Raw genomic sequence first — 26,504 nt, 5'->3', positions numbered from 1 at the left:
AAATAATGGACACAAAAAAGGCTTTCTAAGAATAGATAACTATTCCAGCTTCATATTAAAAGAGTTATTTTAATTCCATTCAGGCATTATACAGTGTTACTACATTTCTATTTAAGAAGCCTTACTTGTGGTAGAAATTTGCTATTTCTAGAGGCAAGGTTTCAGGTTGTCCTGTAAAACAAAGGAAAATTCTACTGAATAAATCCTTACCAATGCTGTGCACACTGTCTGGTCCAAAAATGAGGAAGAAAAAATGCTTATACAGGTAAGTTTCTATGAAACCATCCGGATGGTACTAGAACTAATATGTGGGTTTTCCCCTGCCATTTGTACCAGAAAACTGTAATGAAAAGTAAATACATGAATTTGAACTTGTCCCTTTTATTATAGAGTGTTAATTACTGCACTACATTAATCTCTGAAAGTGATCAGTTTTCTGTGATCCAGACTAAAAAATTTTAATGTCACCAAGGCTGCTTGATTTTGCCCTGACCTGAGAGATAAGAGACTGCATTTCACGCGAGATCCCATCCGACATAAGGAGTGGAACAGTAAAGAGGGAAGAGTGGGAACCTGGACAAGAGTTAAAAGATGATGCAGGTTTTTGACTTGAGCAAGTAAGTGTTTGGTAAAATGGGGAAGGACTAGGATGAAACAAGGTGTTTCTGTCTGATTTTGGTTGATATTTTGAGAAGTTGGGTAGGAGGAGGGGTAGGAATCAAGTGTTCTATTGGCTGTGAGAGCTCTGACTTCCATGAAGTGGTCAGGGCTGGAGAAATAAATCTGAGAATCATCAGCATCTAAAGCCCACTGAAGGCCAACAATGGATGAGATACTAGGAGAGAATCTAGAAACAGGAGAGAACGTTAGTACACTTAATACAAAGACCACATCAACCATTAAGACTCTAACTAATTTATTTAAAAATAGACAAACTATTATTAATTGTAGAAAATAGTAACAGAACAGTTTTAAATGTACAGTTTTAACCAATACAAAAAGCAATAAAGCGATCTCTGAAACCTTAAGAAAATTTCAGTACACGATCTCTGACGTTCCTAAAATTCTGGCACTAATTCTAACATGAACTTATTATTAGCAAGACACCTGGAAATGTGGTAAGCCCTTGACCTAAAAGCTGTCTGATTTGTATGATATATTCATGCAGAATGAATGAGGAAATGGGATAAAGCTTTCTAGTGACTGTTATCCAGACAACTGTCAAAAAATAAGTTTGAAACTTAATTGAGCACAAAATAAAATTTTGTTTTCTAATAAGACCAGATTTCTTTTTAAAAAGAACTCTGAGTTTAGACAAAGTGATTTTCCTAAAAGCTAGTAGATGCTACCTTAAATACCATCTATTTTAAATTATACCATCTCTAAATAAGTTAATCACACAAGATAGTTTAAATACACCTTTAGGTGCCAGGGTGGGGTGGGGGCGCGCCTCTTTTTCTAATGTAGCTATTTTAACTTGAAGCTTTTGCACAAAAGCAGAGAGAAGCATTAATGCCAAACCCAAAGACCTTTGATTACCTGCAGTTTTGGACTAGAAATAATGTTGCTTTGAATGTGCCAGTGTTAGACCATACTGGATTAAAAAAAAAAAAAAAAGACAACTGCCAGTTCAAAAGATACACGGAAGACATGTACCATTCCAGAGACAACACACCCTCTTCCCAAATTTAGGAGGGCAGAGTAATTGCTGAGATGCAATTAGATAAATCTCTAAGAAAAAAAAAAATTAAGGCTCCTATAGTTAACAGTCTGTTTGTGGAGTAAAATTACATTGTATCTTGATTCTTCAGGACCCAGAAACATTAGAAAGTGCACTTGGGGTATACCGTATTAGGGTCCTCTACAGCAAAGCTCTAGCTGAACACTTTATTTTCCAAGTACTATGCTAGATGGGCACTTTATGAATTCAGTGATCTGAATGGTATAAAAACCAGGAGGACTATCAAAATAACTCTTTAAAGCATGAGTTGGATGAAGAAAAGAATCAAATTCTCACAAGTCCTGAGGTATGAAATCTGTATCAGTAGTATGACAGTGTCTTGTATGTTTATACTTTGCTTTCGGCTTGTATTTTAAAACTAAAATTTATAAAAAAAAAAAAAAAAACACAGTACATCCATTTAGTTTCCACTAGTAAACTAAAATCTAATGTGTAAAAATTAGTCTTTTTTTTTTTTTTTCTAGTTTCTAATACCTGTGTTAGCACAAGAGTTCAGGATCATTTGGGTGAATGGAGGGGCAGTCAGCCAAATTGTATTTGGAAGACAAGACGCATTTTTCTAAGGGTGGTCATGTTAAATTAAAAAAATAAATATAAATTAATAAAAATAATAGCAAATATCACATACATGCCACAAGTACTCTGAGAGGCGTGGGCTGAGAGCTCGCACCCCCAGGCTATCCTGCCATTTGTAAAGTGGAGCAGTTTTACTTTGGAAATGGAAACATCTGCTACAACTTTTTAAATGGCAGGATTTACACAAGATTTTCAATCTTGTACAATAACAATGTATGTTCTATTGACTACAATGTTGCAAGTGGCTTAGGAATCCCCTGCACAAATACTCAATGTGCATCTATGCACTTTACATCCACAAAAAGAGCTGAAGGTATATATTAAATGCGGCCGTGAACAGAACCTGGCAGAGTTCTAGTCAGACCTGTGGGAGACAGTGAAGCTGGGTGTGTACAGGGTGCCTTCCAAGGTCGTGAGCGCCTCACTTTTCTTCCCTGTGTGAGGTATCCATGCTATCATTCATTTTCTGCTTTTGCATTCGTGTTCGAGTAGATGCTAGAAAAAGGATGAAGAAATGTTAATTGCACTGAGGGTGCTGGGTGAGTTGGTAAAGGGCATAATATGTATGTTATGCTCATGCCAAACTGACAGCTCAGGGCCGGGCAAAAGCAGTGGTTTCCAATTTTTTTTTTTTAATCATATATCCCTATCGGTAAAGGTTTTTCCCCCAAGCAGAAACCACTAAAGTGTATGTATGTATGTATGTATGTATATGTGTATAAATTATAAAACACACATATCCCCAATATTAAAAATTGATGAGCTAAAGATATTCAAACATTTTCTTTCTGTACCCCAAAAGCTTGTCTCTCACACGCCCAGGTGTGCCCAACTTTGTAGACCACTGTTCTAGAAATGGCACTTGAGCAGAAGAGAATCCTGGGCTGGTCCAGAATTATCTGATTGATAAGGTGAGAGTCACTCTTCACAAGGCTAGAGATTCCCTTGTGTTTGGGGATGTTTTGCAGGTACTACAAGGACATCAGCTCATTTAATCTGGATGTGGACATTTAAAAAGTAAATTATTAATTACAACATAGACAAAAAGAGTGCTGCTTTTATATTTTAAAATTCTTTAAGGGGTGGGCAAGAGTTCTTCATAAAGCAGCACAGAAGAACATTCATACTTGGGAAAGAAAGAAACTAGTAACTCAGTCTCCTGGCACGTCCACGCTGAGCGAACTAGCAATGTCTGAGCATCCTTTTTTGAGTGCAATTTTTTGAGGAGAGATGAAGAGCAGCCTGGAGAATTCCTGAGCCTTAAAGGGTTACAACACGTGCTGCCTCTCCCCAGTGTTCTAGCTGCACAAAGTCCTGAACTTCAGCCTGGCAGAGGGAATTCACCATCACAGCCAAGTGTGTCACTGGGACATGTACTGACTACAGCAACTGAACTCTTCTATTAGAAAATATACATTATTTTTACAGATTTCTGCTTTTAAAATGCATATCTGTGGGCTCCACAATACTCCCACATGTTTTTAAGGCCTGGTTTTGATTACAAGCTTCCTGTCTACTTTCATGTACTGAGGGGAAAAGCTCCAACTGTCTAAAAGTTAAAACAGGAGTATACTGTTGATGTAAAATCCAAAAAGAAATTCATTTATAACTAGAACTGTTAAACTTTTGGTATATTTAATCTTAATAGTACTCTTCAAAATAATATATGCAGAAAAAATGGTTTAAAATATAAAGTATTTTTTTAAATATTTTTTATTTCAAATTTAGTATCTATAAAGATGTACTGAGGAAAAAAGCTCCTTTTAAAAAGTCACATTTTAATTGGTACTGTTCTTACTGAGATGCCTTATGACCTAGGAATGACAGTTTTCTTTCTCAGTATCTGCTAAATACTTGTCTTCTCTCCAAGACCCAGTTCTGTTTCCTGTTAGTGGATCTGGCACCAGATTATCAAGGAAATGCCACACTCACTTCTGATGGCTACCTCTCCAAGACAACCCAGCAGCAGTTTTATCTTTTTCGTAATATGCTTTCCACCTACTTGGGTTAATCCTTTATAGTCTCAGAGTAGCTTAGGAGACAATTCCATTTGCCTTAACATTCCAAACGTACGTCATCCTGTATACCTTAGAAAGTGATCCAGTGTTCTTTGTCAAAATTCTGATTTCTAGTAACAGAAAACTTCCCTAATTTGCAAGTTTTACAACTTAATTTCAAATGAAAGTTCAGTAATAGCAGAATAAAATATTTTTAAAATAAAGGTGATGATGTTTACATTGCTAATTTGTACTTTTCCCTATATCCAACTGTCTGAAAAAGTTCCTCATTATAGTTCTGCTATCCTAACATGTTCTCTAACCACAGCCATTTGTGTTGAAGATGTGGTTTCACTTCTTAGTCTTCTTGCAAAATAGATTTTAGGAAGGATGAAGATGAACTTCACTTTGCATCATACATTTAGTCCACAGATGTTTGTAAATAATATCTTCTTGACTGGATTATATTTTAAATGGGTAAACAAGTCTGCTAATTGAAAGGATCATATAAAATTTATTCTTTTATAATGTGAAAAGACTTTTTTTGCAATGTAAGCAACTGTTTCATTTACATAAGGTGAAATGATAAGTACTTACTCATTTCTGCCAGTTTCTGTTGAAATTTGGACTCCCCTGGGATATGTTTACTGCAGAGTAAAAAAATGCAAAACATTTCATATGTGTATGTATAAATGGAAAACTCGAATTCCCAATAACTATAATGCTTTCAATAACTTTTTATGCTCTTATTTTAATGAGTAGCTTTTAATTAAAAGGTTTATAAATAAAACATCTACAATATAAATGTCACAAATATGATCTTACATATTTTTTCATCGGTTCTTATAAAATACAGTAGTGTTTTTCGAGAGTAAGCATTTAAAAATCTATTGTTAATCAAAACTATTTTATCAATAGAAAAATGATCAGATTTTTAACGTCTGATATCTTCAATGAATTTCAGTACATTTATAAGGTGCTTTTAACTTTGGGATGCAGTCATACCTAATACTGTGTGCAATCCTCATAACTTCCAAATAAAATTGGCATGAAAGGAACTAGTGGAAATCAGGGATGAGCTATCACTTCTGGGTTCTCGAGCTGACCAGCTCAGCTATGAAAAACATTCTACAGCTGCTCCTACCTTCCATCTGCTTCATCTGATCCTTCAATGTCAAAGCGCAGTTTTTTCAGCGGTTTAGGAGGGTTGCTTCCTTCAGCACTTCTTTTGAGCGCACGGTCGCTGTTACACACCATTTGATTTATTTTCTGGAACTTCTCAGAAGTCTATGAATTACAGAATTCTTTATTTTAAACCATTAAACACCAGCATTTTGTAGCTAGCAACCCCTAACTGTAGTTTGAGGTAGGTCAAAAATCAGGAAAAGATAATATTTGCATTTTAATTTTCTCCTTTATTGGACCAAATAAGAGATATGAAAAATCTTGAAATCAGAGTAACTGCATCTAACTCCTCCTCAATTAAATAAACACACATACATAATTGTAAACGAATGTTTTTAAAAGTTTTGAAATTCACTAATTATGATTTAAAATTAAACCTGATTTGAAAATAAATCTGATCTATATCTTCTAAATTCTTTGCCACATGCCTGAATGTGGTGCTTGAATAACAGCATTTGTAAATTCAAATTACAAAAATCTTCAGTCTCTTCTATAATTATAGTGCACGCTATTGTATTTCATAGAAAGAAAATACTCACCCCAAATGATTCACCAATTGATACTAAGATTCTGTCAAGTTAATATAAAATACAAATTAGTAATGAAAATCATACACAACTGTGCAGAGATGAACATACACACGTCATTCTGAACTACTGAGAATTCCAAATCGCAGGTCTCCTCTACCACTCAAACCACTGACAAACTATGTTCATCAGAGGCTTATTCTGGTAGTGGCAGTCTGGTCGCACACTGAGCTGCTCTCCTTAATTTTTCAAGCAAGAACTGCATGTATGCAAGAACATATTCTTCTACCGTTCACATTTATAGAGGGTAAATGAAAATTTTAAGTTTACTCATACTTAATTCCTCATAAATCTATGGGTAAGTTAACAATTACAATTTCTTTCACATTTTCTCATTAAAAATTCAAGTTACATTTGACAAAAACTTGTAAGTGATCATCAGCGTTCTAATTAGGATCTATACTGATATACAGTAAAGGCTACTTAACACATATCCTAGAATCAGAAATCTCTATTTGTCTGTTTGTCCTTGATGGAACCATATAATTTATGCTCCAGTAATAAAGCTGAAGAACAGCATTAGCCTGACATAAACGTTTGATCATACAGAACCAGCAGATATGTAGATTTTATCGTCCTCCAATCCTTGATAAGTGGCCATCATTCTACATATGTATTTGATTTACCAACATATGCTGGATAAGTAGTGTTAAGATGCTCTCTTAATGCCTGATCAGTGATTTCCCAGGATTTTCAGAATGTGCTTTTTCTCCTAAAGGACTCCAACCCGGAAGTGATTTAACTAAGATCAGCAGATAGCCATCATCATCAGCATAATATGGGTTAATTATCATCATTAAAAAATTACCTCAGTATACATTTTCATGTGGCAGTATAGAAACTAAATAGACATGGTGTGGCATCTTAATAGCTTACAGTGTAAGTTGTAGATATCAGCACATGGGACACTCAACTGTAAGAACACCAAATAAACAGATGGTACGGGGCACATGAGAGTACTTCTATCATTTGCCAGTTATTTTCTAGTTTTTCTTTTCCTGTAGAGTTTGAAATTTTTATGAGTGTCTGTTTCTTATATAATTAAGCTCACCACACAAATGTTTTCCATAGGGTTAATATATCCCCTTCTTGTTTTTCTTGTCCATTAAGTACAACTCCATGGGCTAACAATTTCTGAGATGAGACTACATTAACTTTACTAGCTAATCTGCCTCCACTCTATACAAATAAAGTCAGTTTCAAATAGCCCATGATGACATATAATAAGTCAATTGAAGCACTTCAAAGTCAGAGAGCACTTGCTGTTAGATGTGGAAGATAATATAATGATCTGTAGTTGCACAGAACTTTTAATCTGAGAATTTAAAACAGCTTCACACTCGTCATTCACCTGAGCCACGGCACCCTACTGAAGTGGACACAGAGACCTGCCCAAGGTAACACAAGGAGGGCCTCAGGCAGAATTAGGGATGGGAATTCTACAGGCTTAATTTACAATCATCTACATTTAGTCTGTCACCTACATTTTTATAAGATGATGAATAGGTCCACAGAAAGAAGTTACAGGACATTCAATAAACTCCAGAATAAAAATTCTTTGTTCAGCAGGTTGGCTACTTAAAAAAACATGAGACTGATTTGGAACTTACTACCACGCTGGTGCGCGGACTGTTCACAAAGTAACAGACCCCGGCAGCCAGGAAAGTTGACTAAATTTGCAAACCCAGCTAAGTAAACAGGTTATCTTTCTTAACATAAATTAGAAAATTAGGGACTCAAGAGTCTAGCTTATTTTACATGAAGAGAGCTTTATATTGTTATGCTTGGCTCAGAAGAAGCCCCTTATTCTTAACCACTTCCCTAAAAAGAAAACACAAACCTTGATCTTGGAGTCATTTTTGTTGGCGTTGGCAGACCTTCTGAAATTTTATATGGATTCTTTAGGGGTGATATATAGATGTTCCCCCCAGGGATCCTTAAAGGTGAACTAGAAAACTTGTAAGGGCTTCGAGGAATGTGAGGAATTGGTGACAAGGTAGGTGGCTAGACCAAAAACAAAAAAGTGGATTATTTACTTAACGTTTTAGTGAGATCCACTGCTTTATAATTAGATTTTCCAAACAAAAGACACTTTGAACATACCCTGGTGGAAGCATACTGCAAAATGTTTGTTTTCAGTCTCTGCATGAAGACTGAATTATAGAACACGATAATGGAATCATACTCCTCTTCTCTGATCAAAACACGCTTGAATGTCTGAGGAAGAGTAAAAACACTTGTTAAATGAATTTAGGAATTTCTCTCTTTAGATTTTCTATTTTAATAGCTCATAATACTTTTTAACAGTAAAAACATTTTACAGAAAAAAAATCTGGAAAAAAGCTTTCTTAGGCTTGGACTGCAGCTGCTCTACTAGCAGTGAAATGTCATAGACACACATACATACAAGTTTTTTACATATGTGTAAAAGTTTATTACAAATAAAGTATTATACTTTATAATAGAAATTTGAATATTAAAGTATGTTAACTTTCCAATTCCATTTTAGTTACAAATAATGAACCATTAATATAAAAGTAAAAAGTTGATATGTGAATCTATATAATATGATCAAAATATATAATTAGTGACTGAAGTTATCCATATTATAGACATGAATATATCATGAAAAATCTTACCACGGAAAATTACCTACCTCCTGAACAGCATGAGGAAGATCTTTGTATGCTGTTACAATGATTTTGAACTTAAGGTCTATATTCTTCACCTTGCATATGCCATACATGGAACACATCATAATCTAGTAAATAAATGTGATGTAAAAATAGTCAGGGGGAGGGCACAGGTCAGTAGTAGAGCACAGGCTTAGCATGCATGAGGTCCTGGGTTCAATCCCCAGTACTGCCATTAAATAAACACACACACACCTAATTCTATCCTCCACCACTGCAAAAATAGTCCAGAAACTGAAAAAGTTTCTCCAGTGATTTCTGGAATGAGAGAGTTCATGGTATTATATTAGTAAAGTTACTGAAATATTCTCAAGCTCTAAAGCTCTAATTTGTAAGAAATACAGCAAAAATATAAAAGGTAGGCAACAGGTGAATATACATATTAAGTCTACTGAACTGATGCAGCTTCTCATTTGAATCTAATCCTTTAAGAAATCAGCACACGGCAAACAAGGAAGTAGGAGAAGATGAAGTGCACTGTTTTCTTACCTGGTCCAAATGCCTGTCTCTCATGAGTTCGTACTCGTTTTGCAGTGTGTACTGGAAAAGGGTCCAGATGATGTGTTCTAGTTCTGGATGGTCAGACAGAAGGCGTGCACACAGGGTATTTAGTCGAAGATACGCTAGTCGGTACACTGGAGAAGTAAGGGGAATTAATCGTATTTACTATTAATTTTGTATCACAAGTGAATTTTTTTCAAAACATTGAATTGCTGTAACCAAAATGCTGTTAAATAGTATTTTAACATTAACTTCATCTCTACCACTATTTTCCTTATGAATAAATGATTCCTTGTCTTAGCATTGTGCTATATACACAGAAGGCAAAATAATACTTGTGAATTATTACAGCATAATATTGAGGCAGAGGTGGAAGGTAGGGAAAGAAAGATCCTAATAAGATTGTGATATTATAGAAACCAAATAGGGTTTGTTTCAGTTCCACTGGTAATCACTCATCACAGATGTTGAAAATCCTCACTATCAGCGTTCATGAGGGGTAATTATTTTTTTAAATAATGGAACTTCTGAAGTATGTTAATTTTTCCAATCCTGAAAACAAAAAATAGTATCTCAAGGAACTATATTCGATATCTTGTAGTAACCTATAATGAAAAAGATAAAATGAAAACGAATATATGTATGTATAAGTATGACTGAGACATTCTGCTGAACACCAGAAGTTGACACATTGTAACAGACTAAAAATGCTAGATTTGTAGATTACCTAAGTGGTAATATGATTGTGATACTAAATTATTTAGAAAGTCTATTTAAAAATACTACTGGAACATAGGTTTGGGAAAAAGTAATCCACAAAATTGAATTTTCTTCCATCTACTTTAAATATAATGACCTTTGGTTTAAATGTACCTTCCAAAGACCTGCATAAGGTAATTAGAATTCTTTTTAGTTAATAATTTATCCCAGTGGTCCTTAACTTTAGCTTACATCAGATTTGCACTGAGGGCTTGATAAAACAATAATTTTTTTTTTTTTTGGCCTCTTCATAGAGTTTCTGATTGAGTAGTTCTAGGGTGGGGTTCAAACAAAAATTCTCCTTTCTACAGCTTATCGGGTGAGGTGCATTCTGCTGGCTGGGGACCGCACTTTGGAACTACTGCTCTAACTTACGGGCTATCTCATAAAACTCAGTATATTTCTGACTTGAATAAAACGAGAAAAAAGATTTATCACAGAGGAATCTGGCCTTTCACTTTCCTTCAAAGAGCTCCCAGTGGGTGTGCACTAGCATGTGTATATACACGCACAGACACCCAAACGGCCTCCCCACCCCACCACCTACACACATAATCAGAGAATGCTGCACAACCTGGTTACCAGGAAGCGCACCTGCACGAGGCCACAGCACGTTGTATAACCTCAACCCACACACCTGAGAGCACAGGTAATGTTAGGAGCAAATATTTCCAGACATAAATTTGGAAGTCTCACAGCAGCAGCAGCAGCAATACCACCACCTAACGCTCTGAGCGCTTACGATGTGCTAGGCGCGGCTGGAAGCTTTGTGTGCGTTAACTCATTTAATCACCTCACAGCCCCTATAAGGTAGATGATGATTATTTCCACTTTACGGATGAGGAAACTGAGGCACAGAGATATTAAGTGACTTGCCCAAAGTCACACCTAGTAAGCAGAGGAGCCATGATTTGAATCCAGTCAGCTTCGTTCCAGAGTCTATGCTCTTGAAAGTAATCACCTACTAACCTTTTTTGTAAAAGAGTGAGAGGGAGGTAGATCTCAATGGCTTCTGAGTCTGGAAGGTTGAGGTTGCTTGAGCCTCTGAATTTGCCGTAGAATTTACACGTGTAGTTGACCCTTTTTTCTTTGGGGATCTTACAGGAGAAAGATACCTAGATATATTCAAAGGAAAAGTCTTCAATTTAAGTTTGTTAAGAATCTCTCTCTCTCTCTCTCTCTCACACACACACACATGCATCCAAATACACCTTGTCTATTTAATCTGTTACTCTACACCAAATTCCTATTTAAATACAAGTTGGAAAAAGAGAGCTTAATAGGAAAACTAAGCTTATCATTATCATTTCTAAGTCTATTTTAATAAATTGCTTTTCTTAGGGGATTATTGCTTTATTGGAAAAATAGCCTTGTATGTATATATGTTCAATTTTAATAATTATAGTTGGATTGAGATCATAAAATAACCCCAGCTTAAAAGTCATTGATATCAAAAAATCAATTTCTCTAATTCTCTTCTTAAAAATGTTTCATTGATAACTATGGTTCATATATATAAGACTTAAGTTACACACATATACACCCTCCTAAATTATATAGTTCAGAATTATATGAATTAATATTTCAGATAACATTATCAAGGCAGATTTACAACTATATACTAAATAGGTCAGGCATAAATCAAGGCAGAGATACTAGTAAACATCTCTCAATTTCTGATGTTCTATTGCTCTGTGTTGTCCTTTATTTTAGAGAATAATACAGTTCTACTTTCTAATCTTGTTTTTGTAGCTGAGAAATAATTCTGAGCAGGAAGTAGGACATGACCCTTACTACGGATGTTTTTACCACTTTCAATATATTAATGTACACGCCAGGAAAAGGGAATCACCATCATGATGATTTGTAAGTACCGGAGGCTAGTCTACTATCACCCTTGGATTTCTCTTCAATTCAGAAACTGACAATAATGTTGACTGACTTAACTTGGATAGAAGTTAGTTTCCTTTGAATTCTAGGTGCAAAAATTCAGTTACCTACTAGACTCCACTACATGAATCTCAGACTTAAAAAGGCCAAAGTGGAGGAGCTCTTGATTTTTTCCCCGTTTTCCTGTCTCAAGAAATGGCTCCACATTACATCCAACTTCTTAAGTCAAAAACTGAGGAGGTATTTTCAATCTTTCCCTTTTCTCAATCTTCAAACCCAATGCAAAAGTTAGTTCTATTAAATCTTCCTCTAAAATACACCCCAGATCTTTCCATTTCTTTCTATTTCTACTGACGTTTGTTGGACAAAGTCACTCACTTGTACTACTGAAACTGTCTCCAAACTGGTCTTCCTACTTTCTCCCTTGCCCTGTTCTTTTCCATCCTGCAACCCCATCTGTACTTCAAGTAACAGCCAGAAAGTGGCCCTTTAAAAATATAAATTATAGTAAGCTGCACCCCTGCTTAAAACCTTAATGCTTTCCCAGTGCCCTTCTAAAATCCAAACTCCTTCCTATGGCCTATGGGACCCGACAAGGTCTAGCCCCAGTTTGCCTCTCCAGCCTCATCTTGTACCACTCTCCTCTTGCTCGCTTTACCCTAGCCACACAGGGCTTTCTTTCTGTTCCTCAGATCAGCTAGATTCCATCACCCGAGGGCCACTGCGCTCACCGTCTGCTCTGCCTGGAGTGCACATCATGCGGCCCTCTGCCCGGCCAGCACCACTTGTTCTTGGTCAAACATCACTTCGTCAGGGAAAACTTCCTATCACTCGCTCAGCTTCTCTTGTTCACATCATTCTGTTTATTTCCATTACAGAACTTACTTCACTCTAAACTCACCTTATAATTAGTTCACTTGTTTGCTGTCTATTTCCTTCCTCCAGAATGTAAGCTCTCTGAGAGAAGGACCTAGTTCATCTTACTTGTCTTTGTATGCCCAGGGCCTAGGACACTTCCTGGCACTGCTTAGTGGATTAAAGAAAAAGATAAAGCTTGACTTATTTATATTAATGTATTACCTAGGAAACAAATTTATACTTGAAGGCAGAGCTCCATATGTTAGAAATACTCTGGGTACAAATTAGCATGGAAATGACATCTCAGGAAAGGAGTCCCTGCACTAATCACAGAACACTGGAATGTCAATTCCTACACAGAACTAAGCAGAAACATAACGTGAGGCACATGTCTATGGCAGGCAGTGCAGCTAGCGTGTTTAAGAGCACGCTTTGGGTTCAGATTGCTTGGGCTTGATTTCTGCTGGCTTTTGGCAAGTTACCTTATTTCTCTAATTCCTTGTTTATAGATAACTGAGGCTGACAGCAGCATCTATTACCTTACAGGGCTGTTACACAGAATAAGTGGAAACATAATAAGAATCTGAAGTACCCAAGCAGCTATCCAGCACACAGGGAGCCTCAGTAAAGGCTACCTACTGCTTCCTTCTTCGATCGCATCATCGCTCAGCCGTTTTCGTCTCTCATCCCCCACTGCTCCCTATGCCCACCTTATGCTTCACTCCAGACGCACTGAGCTGCATTCCCTGAAAAATGTTTGCTGCTCTCCTGGCTGTTATAGTTTGGGGTTCATGCTATTTCTGTCTCCTCCCTCCTCTCTAGTTTCCATGCTGAAATCCTACTGCACCTTTGAGGCGCATCTAAATTGCCGTCTCTGCCATGAAAACTGCCCTCATGACACCAAACCTGAGTGATTTCAGCAGCACTTTGTACCGCTTTACATGACCTTTACTTGGGTCATGTCTCTTACATTCCTGACCCTTGAAAGCAGGAACAATGTCTTATTCAGAATTCTATTCCCTACAGTTTCTATACAACAACTTGCATTACACTACGCTCAAAATCTATTTGCAGGTTGAATGGATAAACATAACAGATATTCCACTTACATGTCTGCTGCAGTGTGATTATTCTGTAGAGGAAGGTTGAGAGTACAAGGAGACTCAAGGTGATCAGCTGGTCCCTCTCGGTCCTTTGCTTGTTTAATAAGATCAAATAAAGGTGAATCCTATGTGCAACAAGATGACATAAAACAATATTGGTAAGTATGATTTCCCCATGTACGTATCAAAATCATACTGTTTGACATGATGAATATTATGAATTTTGAAGTCAGAATGAGACTCTTATCTCCACTTTGAAAATAACAAGTGCCAACTTTTGTATTATACACAAAATAAAGGACTAGGAAAATGTACAACTTTAAATGCTTACATTAGAAAAGACATTAAAAGTTAGGGAAAGAGACACAGAAAAGACCAAAGAAAGTAGAAGTATGGGAATAATAACGACATGAGCAGGATTTAATGGAACTGGAAACAAAACACATGGTTTCATCAGCAGAGCTAATAACTGGTTCTTTGAAATAACTAATAAAATTAAACAAACATCCAGTCAGACTGCGAAAAAGCGAAGAGACAGATAAACACTATTAAGAACAAAGAACGGGACCATCACTACAAAGATCAGAAAGATAATAGGGAATTTTTATGAATAAATTTATGTCAATAAATTGGAAAACAGACCAAGTGGAAAATTCCACAAAAAAATAAATTAACAAAGCTCAATAAAAAATAAATAAACCTAAACAGTTCTACAAACTATTAAAGGATTTGAATCAGTAATTAAAAATCTACCCAAAACAAAACACCAAGCACCTCTGGTTTTAACCAGTGAATTCTACCAAACATCCAAAGAACAGCTAATTTTACTTTTACTCAAATTCTTCTGGGAATGGAAATTGTAAAAACATTCTGCATCTCATTTTATGAGCCTAGTACAACACTGATACTAAAAATTGTCAAGGATATTACAAAAAGGTAAATTACAGTCCATTCTCACTCATGAACAGAGATATAAAAATCCTAAACAAGAAATATCTGCAACCCAAATCAGCAGTGTTAAAAAGGGAAGATATCATTTACACCAAGTTGAGTTTATCCAGGTTGCAAGACTAGTTCAACATTAGAAAATCTACAGTGCAATTTACCTCACTAATAAATCTACGGTGGAAAGTCTTATCAAAATTAATGCAGAAAAAGTTCTCATTTAAAAATGCATTTGTAATTTTAAAAAAAGAAAGAAAAGAAAACTCTTAGTAAACCAGGAAAAGAAGGGTACTTATTACTTTGATAAATGGCAACTGCAAACAAACAAAAAACTCACAGCGAGCGTTATATGTAATGGTAAAGCATTAAAAGCTTTCTCCTTAAAAAACTGGAGGTAAGAGAAAGACATCCTGTTATCATGCTTTCTATTAAGCATTGCACTTGACGTTCCAGCCAGGTCAATAAGACAAAAAAAAAAAAAAAAAAGATCAAAAGATCAGGAAGGAAGAAACAACACAAATACCATTATTCACGAAAGATTTGACTGCTGATAAAGAAAACTCAAAAGAGAAATTACTATAATGAGATTAGCAAGGTTTCTGTTCTGTTATGAAATGAATATGAAAAATAATTGTTTCTACACCCCAAGCAAAAAGTTTAAAAGCACCATTTAAAAAATATCATTTACAAAAAAGTAAAACCAGCAGTAAGAATCATTAAAAACACTGATTCAAAAACTTTAACTTTCTGGAGATGACAGCTTGCAAGTCCATAAGAATGGGGGCCATACATATTCTAATCTTTTAGTGCCTGAACTAAGAAGAGCAAAAAAACAGACAGAATACCAAGATGTCAGGTTTATATAAGAAGGAAAAGAGGTGCATCAGTAAATAAAAATACAAAACACTGTAGAATATAAATAGATTTTGTGAAATTATGTAGATAGTCTATTCAATAAAAAGTGTTTGAAAATTAGCTGGCAATTTAAAAAAGATTATTACACTTTCACAATATATAGAAAATCACTTACATTAAAAAACAAAATGAAAAGTATTAGAAGTTACATATGTGAGAACCTTTATAACTTCTTTTTTTAATTTTTTTTTTACCTTTATGGAAGTATAATTGACAAAAATTTTATATATTTAAAGGTGTACAATGTAATGGTTTCATATATACATTGTGAAATGATCACCACAGTCAAGCTGATTAGCATTTATTATCTCATACAGTTACCCTTTTTTTTTTCTTTTTATTCCTCCACCCCCTTCTTTATAGCTTCTTGATAAGGAAGGACTTTATAGGTTTGACCAAAATCCAGAAGTCATAAAGAAAAAGATGAACCAATCGGACTACATAGAACCTGAAAAGTTCTGTATGATAAAACCACAAAAAACTAAGTTAAACAAAAATCTTAAAAAACAAACAAACAATACTGGTTTATTCTACAGCCATTATAATGTATTAATTTCTACTATCAGGTCATTCTTTCCTATATTCATTAGGGGACACTGTGAAGTGCAATCTAAGTAATGGCTTTCATCTGAGTAAAGCAACGCTGACAATACCAGCTACTGTGTGTATGTCGTACTCAACATCACATTTTCTAACCACTGACGAACTGAGTATTTTCACATATGGAATAAATCCACGTATATTCAGTAGGAGTGGCCTAATCCCATTCTTTTCTCAAAGACATTTCAGGAGACCTCGAGACTCACAGACATACAAGTAACCTGAGCCTTTCACAGGACTTCGGTTTGCTACTAATAAGGCATTTTACTTTCTATTCACATATGGTTTAACCCATATACAGTTTACCTGGTTGTGCTTCAGATTAGCACAACAGGATTAAACCAAAGTGAATTCCTCTTCCAAAGATGAAGGTGGCATCACCTGCACCAACAGTCTTCATGTTTCACTTACGTATCACGTTTATTACCCCACTGCCCCACCTAATTGGTCACACAGGTATGTGGACAGAGGCTTATGACAATGAGAAGCAGCAGTGCATGAGGACAGACCCTGGAGCCACACCACATGGCTCAAATCCTGACCACTCACTGGCTGCGCGACCTTGGACAAAGCTTCTTAGCCTTGTTATGATTCGCTTTTCTCAACTGTAGAGTGGAGACAGTAATGACAATAGTGCCTCGTTATCCATGCATCCATCCACCCATTATCTGTTGTATGTCTGCTCTGTGACAGGCCCCATGCTAGGAAGCATCAACATAAAGGCAAGAGATCCTCCAGCTGTCAGACACTGACTGAGGAAGTCAATTCTACCTTACTCAACATGTTCGTTTGAAATAAACTTTAATCACCCTCTACCACTAAAAAATTCCTGCTCCCCCATCCCAGTTTTCCCTGTATCATTATCAACCTTACATCCAGTTGCCCAAAGGGAAAAAGGAGTCATCTTTAATTAGTCATTCTCTGACGCTCCAGTATCCGATCCACGCAAGTCATGTTGGCTCAAACTTCAAAATACATCCCAAATCTAACTTCTTCTCATCATCTTCAACATGATAATCTTTGTGTGTACTACCATCAAAGCACCCTACCAATTGGTTTTCATGCTTCTGTTCTTGCTGCCTCCGAGCTCTCAATAGAGCTAATAAGCTACTCTCCACACCCTCCCCCATGCCCTACCACCTTCTCAAAACCCACCAACAGCTTCCCATCACCCTAGAAGAAATTCAAACTCCTGTCTCATAGTTTCTGTACTTGCTGCTTCCTCTGCCTGGAATGCTCTTTGTCAGAGCTTCCGATGACTCAACGCACTCCATTAATCTTGTTTCTTCTCAAATGGTACCTCCGCAGCAAAGCCTTTTCTGAGCATCTTGTCTAAGACAGTCATAATTTCCACTTATTTGCTACTCCCAACTCTGTTCTATTTCCTTCACAGCACTGATCACTACTTGAATTTATATTACGTGTTTACTTGTTTGTTAACTGTGTCCCCAGCTAGAGTGCGGGGTGAAGGATGGAACGTGCTTTATCCATCTTGCTCACAACAGTATCCCCAATGTCTAAAACTGCCTGGCACACACAATAGGGGTCCAATAAACATTTGTTGAATAAATGAATGAAGAGAGTAGGTTTCAGGGTTCAAAGTTCTCTGAGGTTAATTCTGCCTTAAAGTGAGGATAAGATTAAAAATAGAAGTTTCTTAGTTAAACATACCCTAGGATCCTTTAAAAATATTTTCTACTCCTTTCCTCCATGTTTTTCCCCTCAAACATTACTCAAACATCGTACATGTACCTTAGCTGTAAAGAAACTATAAACATGTAAACTGTTTCAGAATGTCTATTATTTAGAAAATTTATTTTTTCAAAGTGAAGTACAATAGAGTACAGTGGAGTATTTAGGGAACCTGGAGTAAAACTGAAAATTATTTACTGAATACTCTATATGTACCAGGCACTGGGTCCAGTGGTAAGCAAACCGGTATAGTTTCTACCCACATGGTACTTACAGCTGATGGGAAGAGGCAGGTAATAATCAAACAAGGAAATCAGTAGATAATGACTAATTCAGGAAAATACTATGAAACAGCAGAGTTCTCATAAAGAATAAAGAGGAGACCCATGTAGGCAGGCAGTTCAAGGAAGACACCTGAGAAGGTGACACAGATGCCACAGATGCTGAGGCTTGAAGTGGGAGGAGGCGGCTGAGCTGAGAGGAGCAGGGGCAGAGGTCTCCTACAGGATGAAAGAGCGCGCGCTCAGAGACTGCTGTTCTCTCAGGAGACGAAGAGAGGCCGCTGGTACTGAAGTAAAGCGGTGCTGCAGAGGTGGAGAGGCTGCTAGAGGAAAAGGGAGCCGGCGGCCTGATTACAAAGAGTCTTAACGACCAGGATAAAAGGTTTGAATAATCTAAGAGGAATAGGACATTGATCACAATAGAAACTGTATTTTAGGACAGAGATTTTTCTTGTCAAAAATCAGTAACACAGAGACAGCTAGTTCAAGTGTGTCTTGCTCCCTATTTTTATATTCCTACTACAGAAATGGGGTTCTAAAGACATCTGCTGAAAAACTCAGTGATTTATTGTGTTGCTTTCAGGAATGTATTCCAGGTGACAGAGCTCACCATAATCCACACTGCCTTAGCTCTGTTACAAGTAGCACAATTTTCTATCAATTTCCAATTCCTGGCTCCAATATGTGTAAAAGAATAAGCTAGGCAGGCCTAGTGATAGCAAAACTAACTTTGGAGTTGTGCATACATAACTCAAAAATTAACTCTATTAATCTGTGAAACTAAAAAAAACAAAAACAAAAAACCTACTGTTTATTTAAGTCTCCAACTTCACAGTAAGTAGAAGTGAAAATATGAAATTACCAATATGCTCTGGATTTTATTTATTTCAGCAGTTGTATGTCATCAACAAAAATGTCTCTGAATCTACCTTCTAAGACAAAAATGTCTCACGCAGTATAAAACAGGGCCAGGACTAAGGTAAAGCAAAAGAGGTGTGCCTGGGAGGCAAAATTTGAGGAGGCATTCACTTGTACTTGCATGGCCCTGCTACGAAATTTACCCTTTGGGGCACTGAACACTAAATTGATAATAAAAGTTGGTTAATTTAACATACACTTTTAAGCAGGTGACTAACAGGGTCCAGATGGGACCTTTAGAGAGTTCTTAAAATAAAATCCCAGTGCCCAGCATATAGTCAATACTCAATAAAGACTGCTAGAATGTTATGTGACATAGCCATATCATGGGTTTAATTAAACAGAGGAAAGCACAAAGAAGTGGATGGTATGATTTGCTTTCTAACTGACACTAAATATCAGCTGGCCTCCAAGGATAACTCCAATAATTTCTGCTACTGAGTAGTTACACCCTTGTACAGACCCCTCCTATACTGTACCAGGGTTAGTCTGTGTGCTCAGTGGCATACAGCAGAAGAGGGTAGCTTATTAAAAACTTGCAGTTTCCATCTTAGGCACTCTTTCTAGGATCTCTCGCTCTAGGGGAAGGCGGCTGCCAAGGAGTGAGCAGCCCTAAGGAGAAGTCTATGTGGCAAATGAATGAAGCCTCTGGCCAGCAACCAGTAAAGAAATAAGGGTTGTCAACAACCACGTGAGTTCAACTTGGAAGCAGATTCTCCAGCTCCAGGAAAGACTTAAACTGACTGCAGCCTTGGCTGACAACTTGAGGAACTCTCCTGAGAAAAATGGAGTCAAAACCACACAGCTAAATCACTCCCAGGTTCCTGACCTTCAGAAATTGTGAGATAAGAAATATTAGTTGTTTTACTAAATTGCTAAGTTTGGGGGTAATTTCTTGCACAGCAATACATTACTAATATAGCAACTGATCTTTTAAAAAAAATCTGTAAAGAAAACATTTAATGGAATATTTAATTTTTGAAAATTTATCTATTTATATCTATAGCATTGTTTCTACCCAGGACTCAGAAGTTTTCTCTTGGTCTCAGGCAAGCTGTCTTATGTCATTACTTATCTACTTAAATTAACTCTCAGCATAATCACTCTCTGGACACTTCACTCAGTTTTGCCACTTAATTACGTGAAGGAATCCAGACTCTCTGTCAGCAAGATTAGTATAAATCCCACTTAATAAGCAATATGGATAGAAAAAGTAGAAGTCATACGTCTACTCTACATGATCTTTCATGTTAACACACATTTCTAAAGCAAATGTGAACTTCTCCAGAGAGTAAAGGACTATAAAGGCTATCAGGTCAAGGTGTTCCTAAAAGAGATTCTGATTATCCAAGTAAGCAAACGGTCTCCAGTGCCAGCAGACAAGTTAACAATAGGGGAAGTGGAAGACAGGAACTGCTATTGTTTTCTGGGTATTTTAAGAAATATTACTGGAGTTACATTACAGGAAATGTTTTTTGTACTATCATAAGCCAAATTATTATAAGACTGTTTTGCCTTGCAAAAGGAAACTAGAATAGAAAACAGAAAATTTGGGGCAGGCCTTGACCTTTCTGACAGTTCTTTCCCATTTAACTTCATTACTTCTTCAATACTGATATTTCTCAGGATCCTCTTGCCTTATGCTGGTTGAGCCACTATCATGGCTTTATTTATACCCATATTACTCTTAAATCTATATTTTTAACTAAAACTACTCGTTCAGTTTCCAACTAGATACCTCAGACCTCCACATGACAAACACCTTAAATATTAACATGTTCAACCATTAACATGAACTGATTACCCTCATTACCAATCAGCCATGAGTCCTTCAACATCCTCTTTTAAGGTTAACTATTATCAACCATCTGATCACCCACAGTACAAATCTTAGAATTACCCTCAATTCCATCCAGGCAGCCAATCTTTTAATTTATGCTTTTTAACATATTTATGTCTTTATATTTAAAACTGGTTTCTTATAGATAGCAGAGTTGGGTCTTACTTTTTTATCTACTCTGACAATCTCTGCCTTTTAACTGGGATTTAGGCTATTTATATCTAATGTAGTTACTGACATGGTTAACTTAAATTGTACATCTATTTGTTCCATCTGTTCTTTGTTCTCTTTTGACAAAGGTGCAAAAGTAAATCAATGGAAAAAGAAAGAACCTTGACCTAGATCTCAAACTCTGTATAAAAATAAACTGGTAATGGATCATGGACTTGAATATTATATATTGAAACTATAAAACTTTAAAAAAAGATAGGGGGAAATCTTGGGGACCTAGAGTTCTTATGCTTGACATCAAAAGCATGATCCATAAAAGAAAAAATTGATAAACAAGACTTTATCAAAATTTAAAAATTTGTTATGAGAAAGACCATGTGAAGAGGATTGAAAAAAGAAGCTAGAGACTAGAAGAAATTATCTGCAAACTATATATCCAAAAAGACTTTAACTAGATGCTCATTCAACCATATGTAGGATAATTAACAGAAGTTAAAAAAGTTGACTTAGTTGTGTCTACTTCAAAAAAAGTACAACATGATAACTGAGTCGAGTTTATTCAGTGCCTTACTGAGGACTATAGCCCAGGAGATAGCCTCTCAGCTCTGACAAACTGTCTTGAAGAGGTAAGGGGGGAGGTCAGTATATATGTGATTTTGGCAAAGGGGGTACTTGCAACCAAGCACACATCTTAGTGGAAGGCTCCCGCTAGTCACAAGGAATAGATATCTTAGTTAATGGTTTCAGTGCTTATCTAAGTATGGGAGGATAAAAGAATCCAGGTTCATAAAAAATTTCTCATGAAAATACTTAATTATTTGAAAGCCTCTTCTGCCAGTTTTCCCAGAGGACAGCATGCCTCATTCTGCCCTGAACTCCTCACAGTGGGTACTAAAGGTTAGTGACTGCAGTGGCTAATGACTTAATTCTTGTAGAACCTGGTAGCAAGGGACATTTTTTAGTTGGCAGTTGTATCAACAAGTTAATACAGGCTGTCAGATGTCACTGCTATCAGGAAACTGAACTCAGCAGAAGAAAATTCAGTCCCTTGAGGTAAAAGAGTGCTAGCCAAAGCATCCAGAGTAAAAGACAAACCTAACAATTGCACAGGGACACAGAAGTCAGGGTGGGATCTAACCTGAAATGGACCTATTGACCTGGGCTCCTTTTATGTAAGACAGGAAGTCTCCTAGAAGTATTTAGCTTGAAGAACACTGTCAAGTAGCCAAAACAAAATTCCCAGTTTATGATGTGTCATGTAAAACAAAAATCAGAAACAGATATGTAGAATTTTATCAAATTGAAACACTATTTAGAAATTTCCAATTGCCATGAAAATCTTGGGGATATGATCCTGGTGAGTGAAGTTATGCAAGATGAGACTGGAAATACAGATTTAGGAGAGCCTTTTATAAGACTGTTTAACACTTAAAGGTTAATTTCCTGAGCTATCTACATGATTTACTCCTTTTAATTCTTTCAAGTCTCTCTTCAAATGTTCCCTTATCAACAAGCCCTTCCTAGAACCTCCTATACACAACACCTTGCTTTTCCTCCTAAATGTATTTTTCTTCAGGGAACTTATCACCATATGACCAACTGTGTAAGTGTTTATGTATTGACTGCCTGTCTCCCCCAAACAAAATAAAAGCTCAAGGATTCTGTTTCATCCACTGCTATATTCCCTTCACCTAGAAGAGCACTTGGCACACAGTTGGCACTTAGGAAATGTTTGCTATTGAATAAACAAATAAATATCAGCATACCAGAGATAAAGATAACATAAGTAAGAAAAATAATTTAAATATGTCTGTCCTATTTCCCTATCTATATAACTGGGACAACAATCCAGCAACCATTGTTTTGTTTTGTTTTGTTTTGTTTTGTTTTGTTTTGTTTTGTTTTGTTTTTTGGTCAGCCTGAAACAATCCACTTTTGTTTAACTAAAAAAAAAAAAAAAAAAAAAAAAAAACAACAACAACAAAAGGCTGGGCTTTAAAGGGGGCTCTTTTGTAGAGTCAGTCCTTCCGGTCTTTTGTTTGTAACCTTTCTGAGACAACTCTGGTAACATCTGGTATTGATAGGAAATCCTCAACTTTTCCAAGAATGTGAAATCAGTTGATTAAAATGATCACACTGCTAATCAATAAAAGAACTGACCATGGAAAGTTTATTCTGAGAATGAATTACTAGTGGCTTAGAATCTTACTGATTAATTCTTCCATATGCCTTTGGATATGAGTGTCTGTTAAAGAGCCTGTCTCTTTCTTTGAAATCTGGTTGGGTTAAGAACAAAACCTCTACATAAATGCTTAAAGTCAAATGTGTTTCTGTTCTTAAGTGTATTTGCAATAGTGTTCATAGAACTAGATCTTAAAAATCTGTCATTTGTGAAAAAGAAACAAAGGAAATTTAATCAAATGTATATACTCATTTTTTTTCTAGGAATTTAGAGTGAAGCTAGTTATGTAGCATCCTTGAGAGAATTGAGAAAATAGTCAATCAAATCATTTTCTGTGTTTTTGGTTAAGAAAGACATGACCACACTGATGGAACTATACTAAGACATTATTACCAGGCATGGCTCTAGCCTTCAAGGCTTTTATTCAACTTTAAAGGTTAGCCTTCTCTAGACAGAATCTCCTCTGGAGGCCCTTTAATTGACTTGGTTGACTCTCCTCTCCATTCTGTACAAACATCTATTGTTATACTCTGTATTACCTTTTTTGTTGTTGTTTTTTTTAATCCTAACTGAATTCTATGAATATGTTTTACAGCAAGCAAGACATTTTAACTAAGTTCTGTGGAAGTACGGAAAAAAAATTGAGGAGATTGAGAGGTCTCCATAGAACAATGGGATAAGATTTTAAGAGAGACAGATGAAGGAATGGGGAGGAGGCAGAGACAGGAATAAAGGAGGAAGGAACAACTCAAGTGTTGGCAGTGATAAACATGCTTACTCAAGTTTTAAGTCTTACACTACAACATTCCTGTTCTTCTTAATTTCCTTTATCTCTTTGCTTGAACCTGCTTCAACCATCGTTCCTGTCCACTTTTACTTTGCTATAAATCATCATCCATTACCTTTTAAATCTTTCTTTTTCTACTCCCACCCAACCCTACAAGCTGGCTCAACCCTTTGAACTTGGGTAGATGACTCATGCGCCAGTAAAGAGTAACATAAAGTGTTAGGTATTTGCAGTACTGACAGGAACGGATATCGCTTTCAAGTGCTATCAATTATACAAAAATACAAAAGCACCTATTAAATATACTTGAGTCCCTGGATTCATGTCACTACCTTTGTAAGTAGTTACTCTACATTTTTTTTTCACATCTTAACCTAAGGAATTGTAAAGGTATCTAATTTCACTTTGGCTCCTTAATTAGAAGTCAAATTAAATATCTTAAAAAATCCAGCATTCAATGATCTTATTCCTACAGAAACAGACAGCCCCTCTGCTACTGCTCTTCCTCAGTAGAAATAAGTGTCAATAAAATTCCACTTTATCAGTATCATTCATTCCTCAGCAAACATGAGTACCTACTAAGGGTCCAGCGTTGTGTAAAAGTTGGAAATACAAACATATACTAATATACTGATAATATACTGATAATAACAAAAAATTTAGTTCAACAAATAGTGTTCTATCCATTTTTAAGCACCAGTAACTCAAACATGAAAAAATTGCAAGTGCACAGTTAAGTGACTATCAAGCCAAGTGAATAACAACATCAGTATGTGGAATATTATTCCAGTGTAGAATCAGTGTACCTTATGGGACAGCGCCCTATTCAAAATGAAAGGAGAAGTAAACACGGTCGGGGCATATAACCACTTCTATTTCATAATTTAATGATGACTAAAGAAGAGATTACCAATTTGAAAGTAGATTACTGAGAAACTATGACAGAAAATTTTTCTCCAATGAGAATAAGCTTATTAACTACTCTTTTCATTACTGTTCACTCTTAAGTTTCCAACTGTCTTCTAATATGAACACATACATCCTACCTCTTTTCCACACCAATGTGACACAAAGAAATTCAGCCCTTTAAAGTTTTAAGTTTATTGATTATAAGTAATACTCATATTTTTGTGTCACTTGATTATAGATAAATTTCCCAGTCAAAAGAAAAATATATTATAATTCAGGGGGCATTCATCAACAAACAACAAAAGTTGCTAAGCATAAGAGTGCAGCCCAAATTAAAAAGGTTCAAAAATCAGCATAAAACATATGACTGCAAAATATTACTTTTAAATTAGAGCCAAGTAATATGTGAAAGAAAAATAAATTGCTCTTAAAATCCTCAAATTTCCTTAATTGATACCTGAAAGGAACAGTCTCAGCCCAAACTGAATCAAACTAGAAAATAACAGTGAAATACAACTGGATCTGGTCTTTTCTGAAAAACGGTAATTTAAAATAAGAAAAGCATGTAGTGTCCTTTGGCTGTGATATAGTCAATCTTGAGGAAATAAAATCTACATTCAACTACCCCTTTCTCACACGTACTTTCTTCTAACTTCTTTGGGCTTTAAAAAATGAATATACTTTAAATATATAGAGAGAAACCATTCAAAGGAGCTTTTAAATGCAAACAAAATCTGTCCCATATTCCAATATATAGTTAATGCCATATTAAGAGGGGGAAGGGGAAGACTCAGGGGGAATAAAAATAAAATAATAAGCTTAAAATTTAGCCAAGTAGTATAAAACTTTTATTTTCCAAAACTTATTTCAATCAATTTAGGGAAAAAAATGTTTTTATTTAAAAAGATGCAATATTGTTCTGTAAGGTTAATATCACATCAAACATAAATATTTTTGAATTTATTCTTTGGTGGAAATGGTAATTAAAAAACTGAAAGAGATATAAAGTATTAATTTTATAGGAAAGAGGAAAGAATGTTAGAAAATTGCTTATCAAAAACTAAAGAGATCCAAGATTGGAGCCACTCACAATAATGACAAATTAAATTAAATTAAATCTTGAGGAGTAATTATGGAAAACAGAGGCCAAGAGTGGTAAAGCTTGTCTCTCAACTCAAATCCTTTTTATAACTAAAGATTAAATTTCTCTCTTTTACAGTCATTAAACAGGTTTTTAAAAAATGTTACATTAAGATATCACTAACAATTTCAATTTATAGATACACATACACATTTTAGTTCTTAAAAAAAGTCACATCCTAAACACAAGAGCAATCAAATACTAATTTTTTTTTTCCTCTCTCAATCACTACT

General features: G+C 35.8%; 1 protein-coding gene across 2 annotated transcripts in view; it reads right to left on the bottom strand.

The window, feature by feature from the left end:
• Nucleotides 1-899: 899 nt before the first annotated feature.
• The window catches only part of RB1 (RB transcriptional corepressor 1), a 106,890-nt gene continuing 81,285 nt past the window's right edge, over nt 900-26,504 (bottom strand). For both annotated transcript variants that reach the window (XM_032496148.1, XM_032496149.1), the window contains 10 exons: nt 13,897-14,015; nt 11,009-11,154; nt 9,269-9,414; nt 8,743-8,847; nt 8,190-8,303; nt 7,927-8,090; nt 6,039-6,069; nt 5,459-5,601; nt 4,912-4,961; nt 900-2,812 (listed from right to left, as the gene is read on the bottom strand). In XM_032496148.1, coding sequence (XP_032352039.1) covers nt 2,739-2,812; nt 4,912-4,961; nt 5,459-5,601; nt 6,039-6,069; nt 7,927-8,090; nt 8,190-8,303; nt 8,743-8,847; nt 9,269-9,414; nt 11,009-11,154; nt 13,897-14,015 — 1,092 coding nt within the window. In that variant the 3' untranslated portion in view covers nt 900-2,738. The remainder of the gene's footprint in view (nt 2,813-4,911; nt 4,962-5,458; nt 5,602-6,038; nt 6,070-7,926; nt 8,091-8,189; nt 8,304-8,742; nt 8,848-9,268; nt 9,415-11,008; nt 11,155-13,896; nt 14,016-26,504) is intronic.

Source organism: Camelus ferus, chromosome 14 (assembly GCF_009834535.1).
Source record: "Camelus ferus isolate YT-003-E chromosome 14, BCGSAC_Cfer_1.0, whole genome shotgun sequence".
Classification (NCBI taxonomy): Eukaryota; Metazoa; Chordata; class Mammalia; order Artiodactyla; family Camelidae; genus Camelus; species Camelus ferus.
The sequence above is the reverse complement of the archived record's forward strand: the minus strand, read 5'-3'. Positions and strand labels throughout refer to the sequence as shown.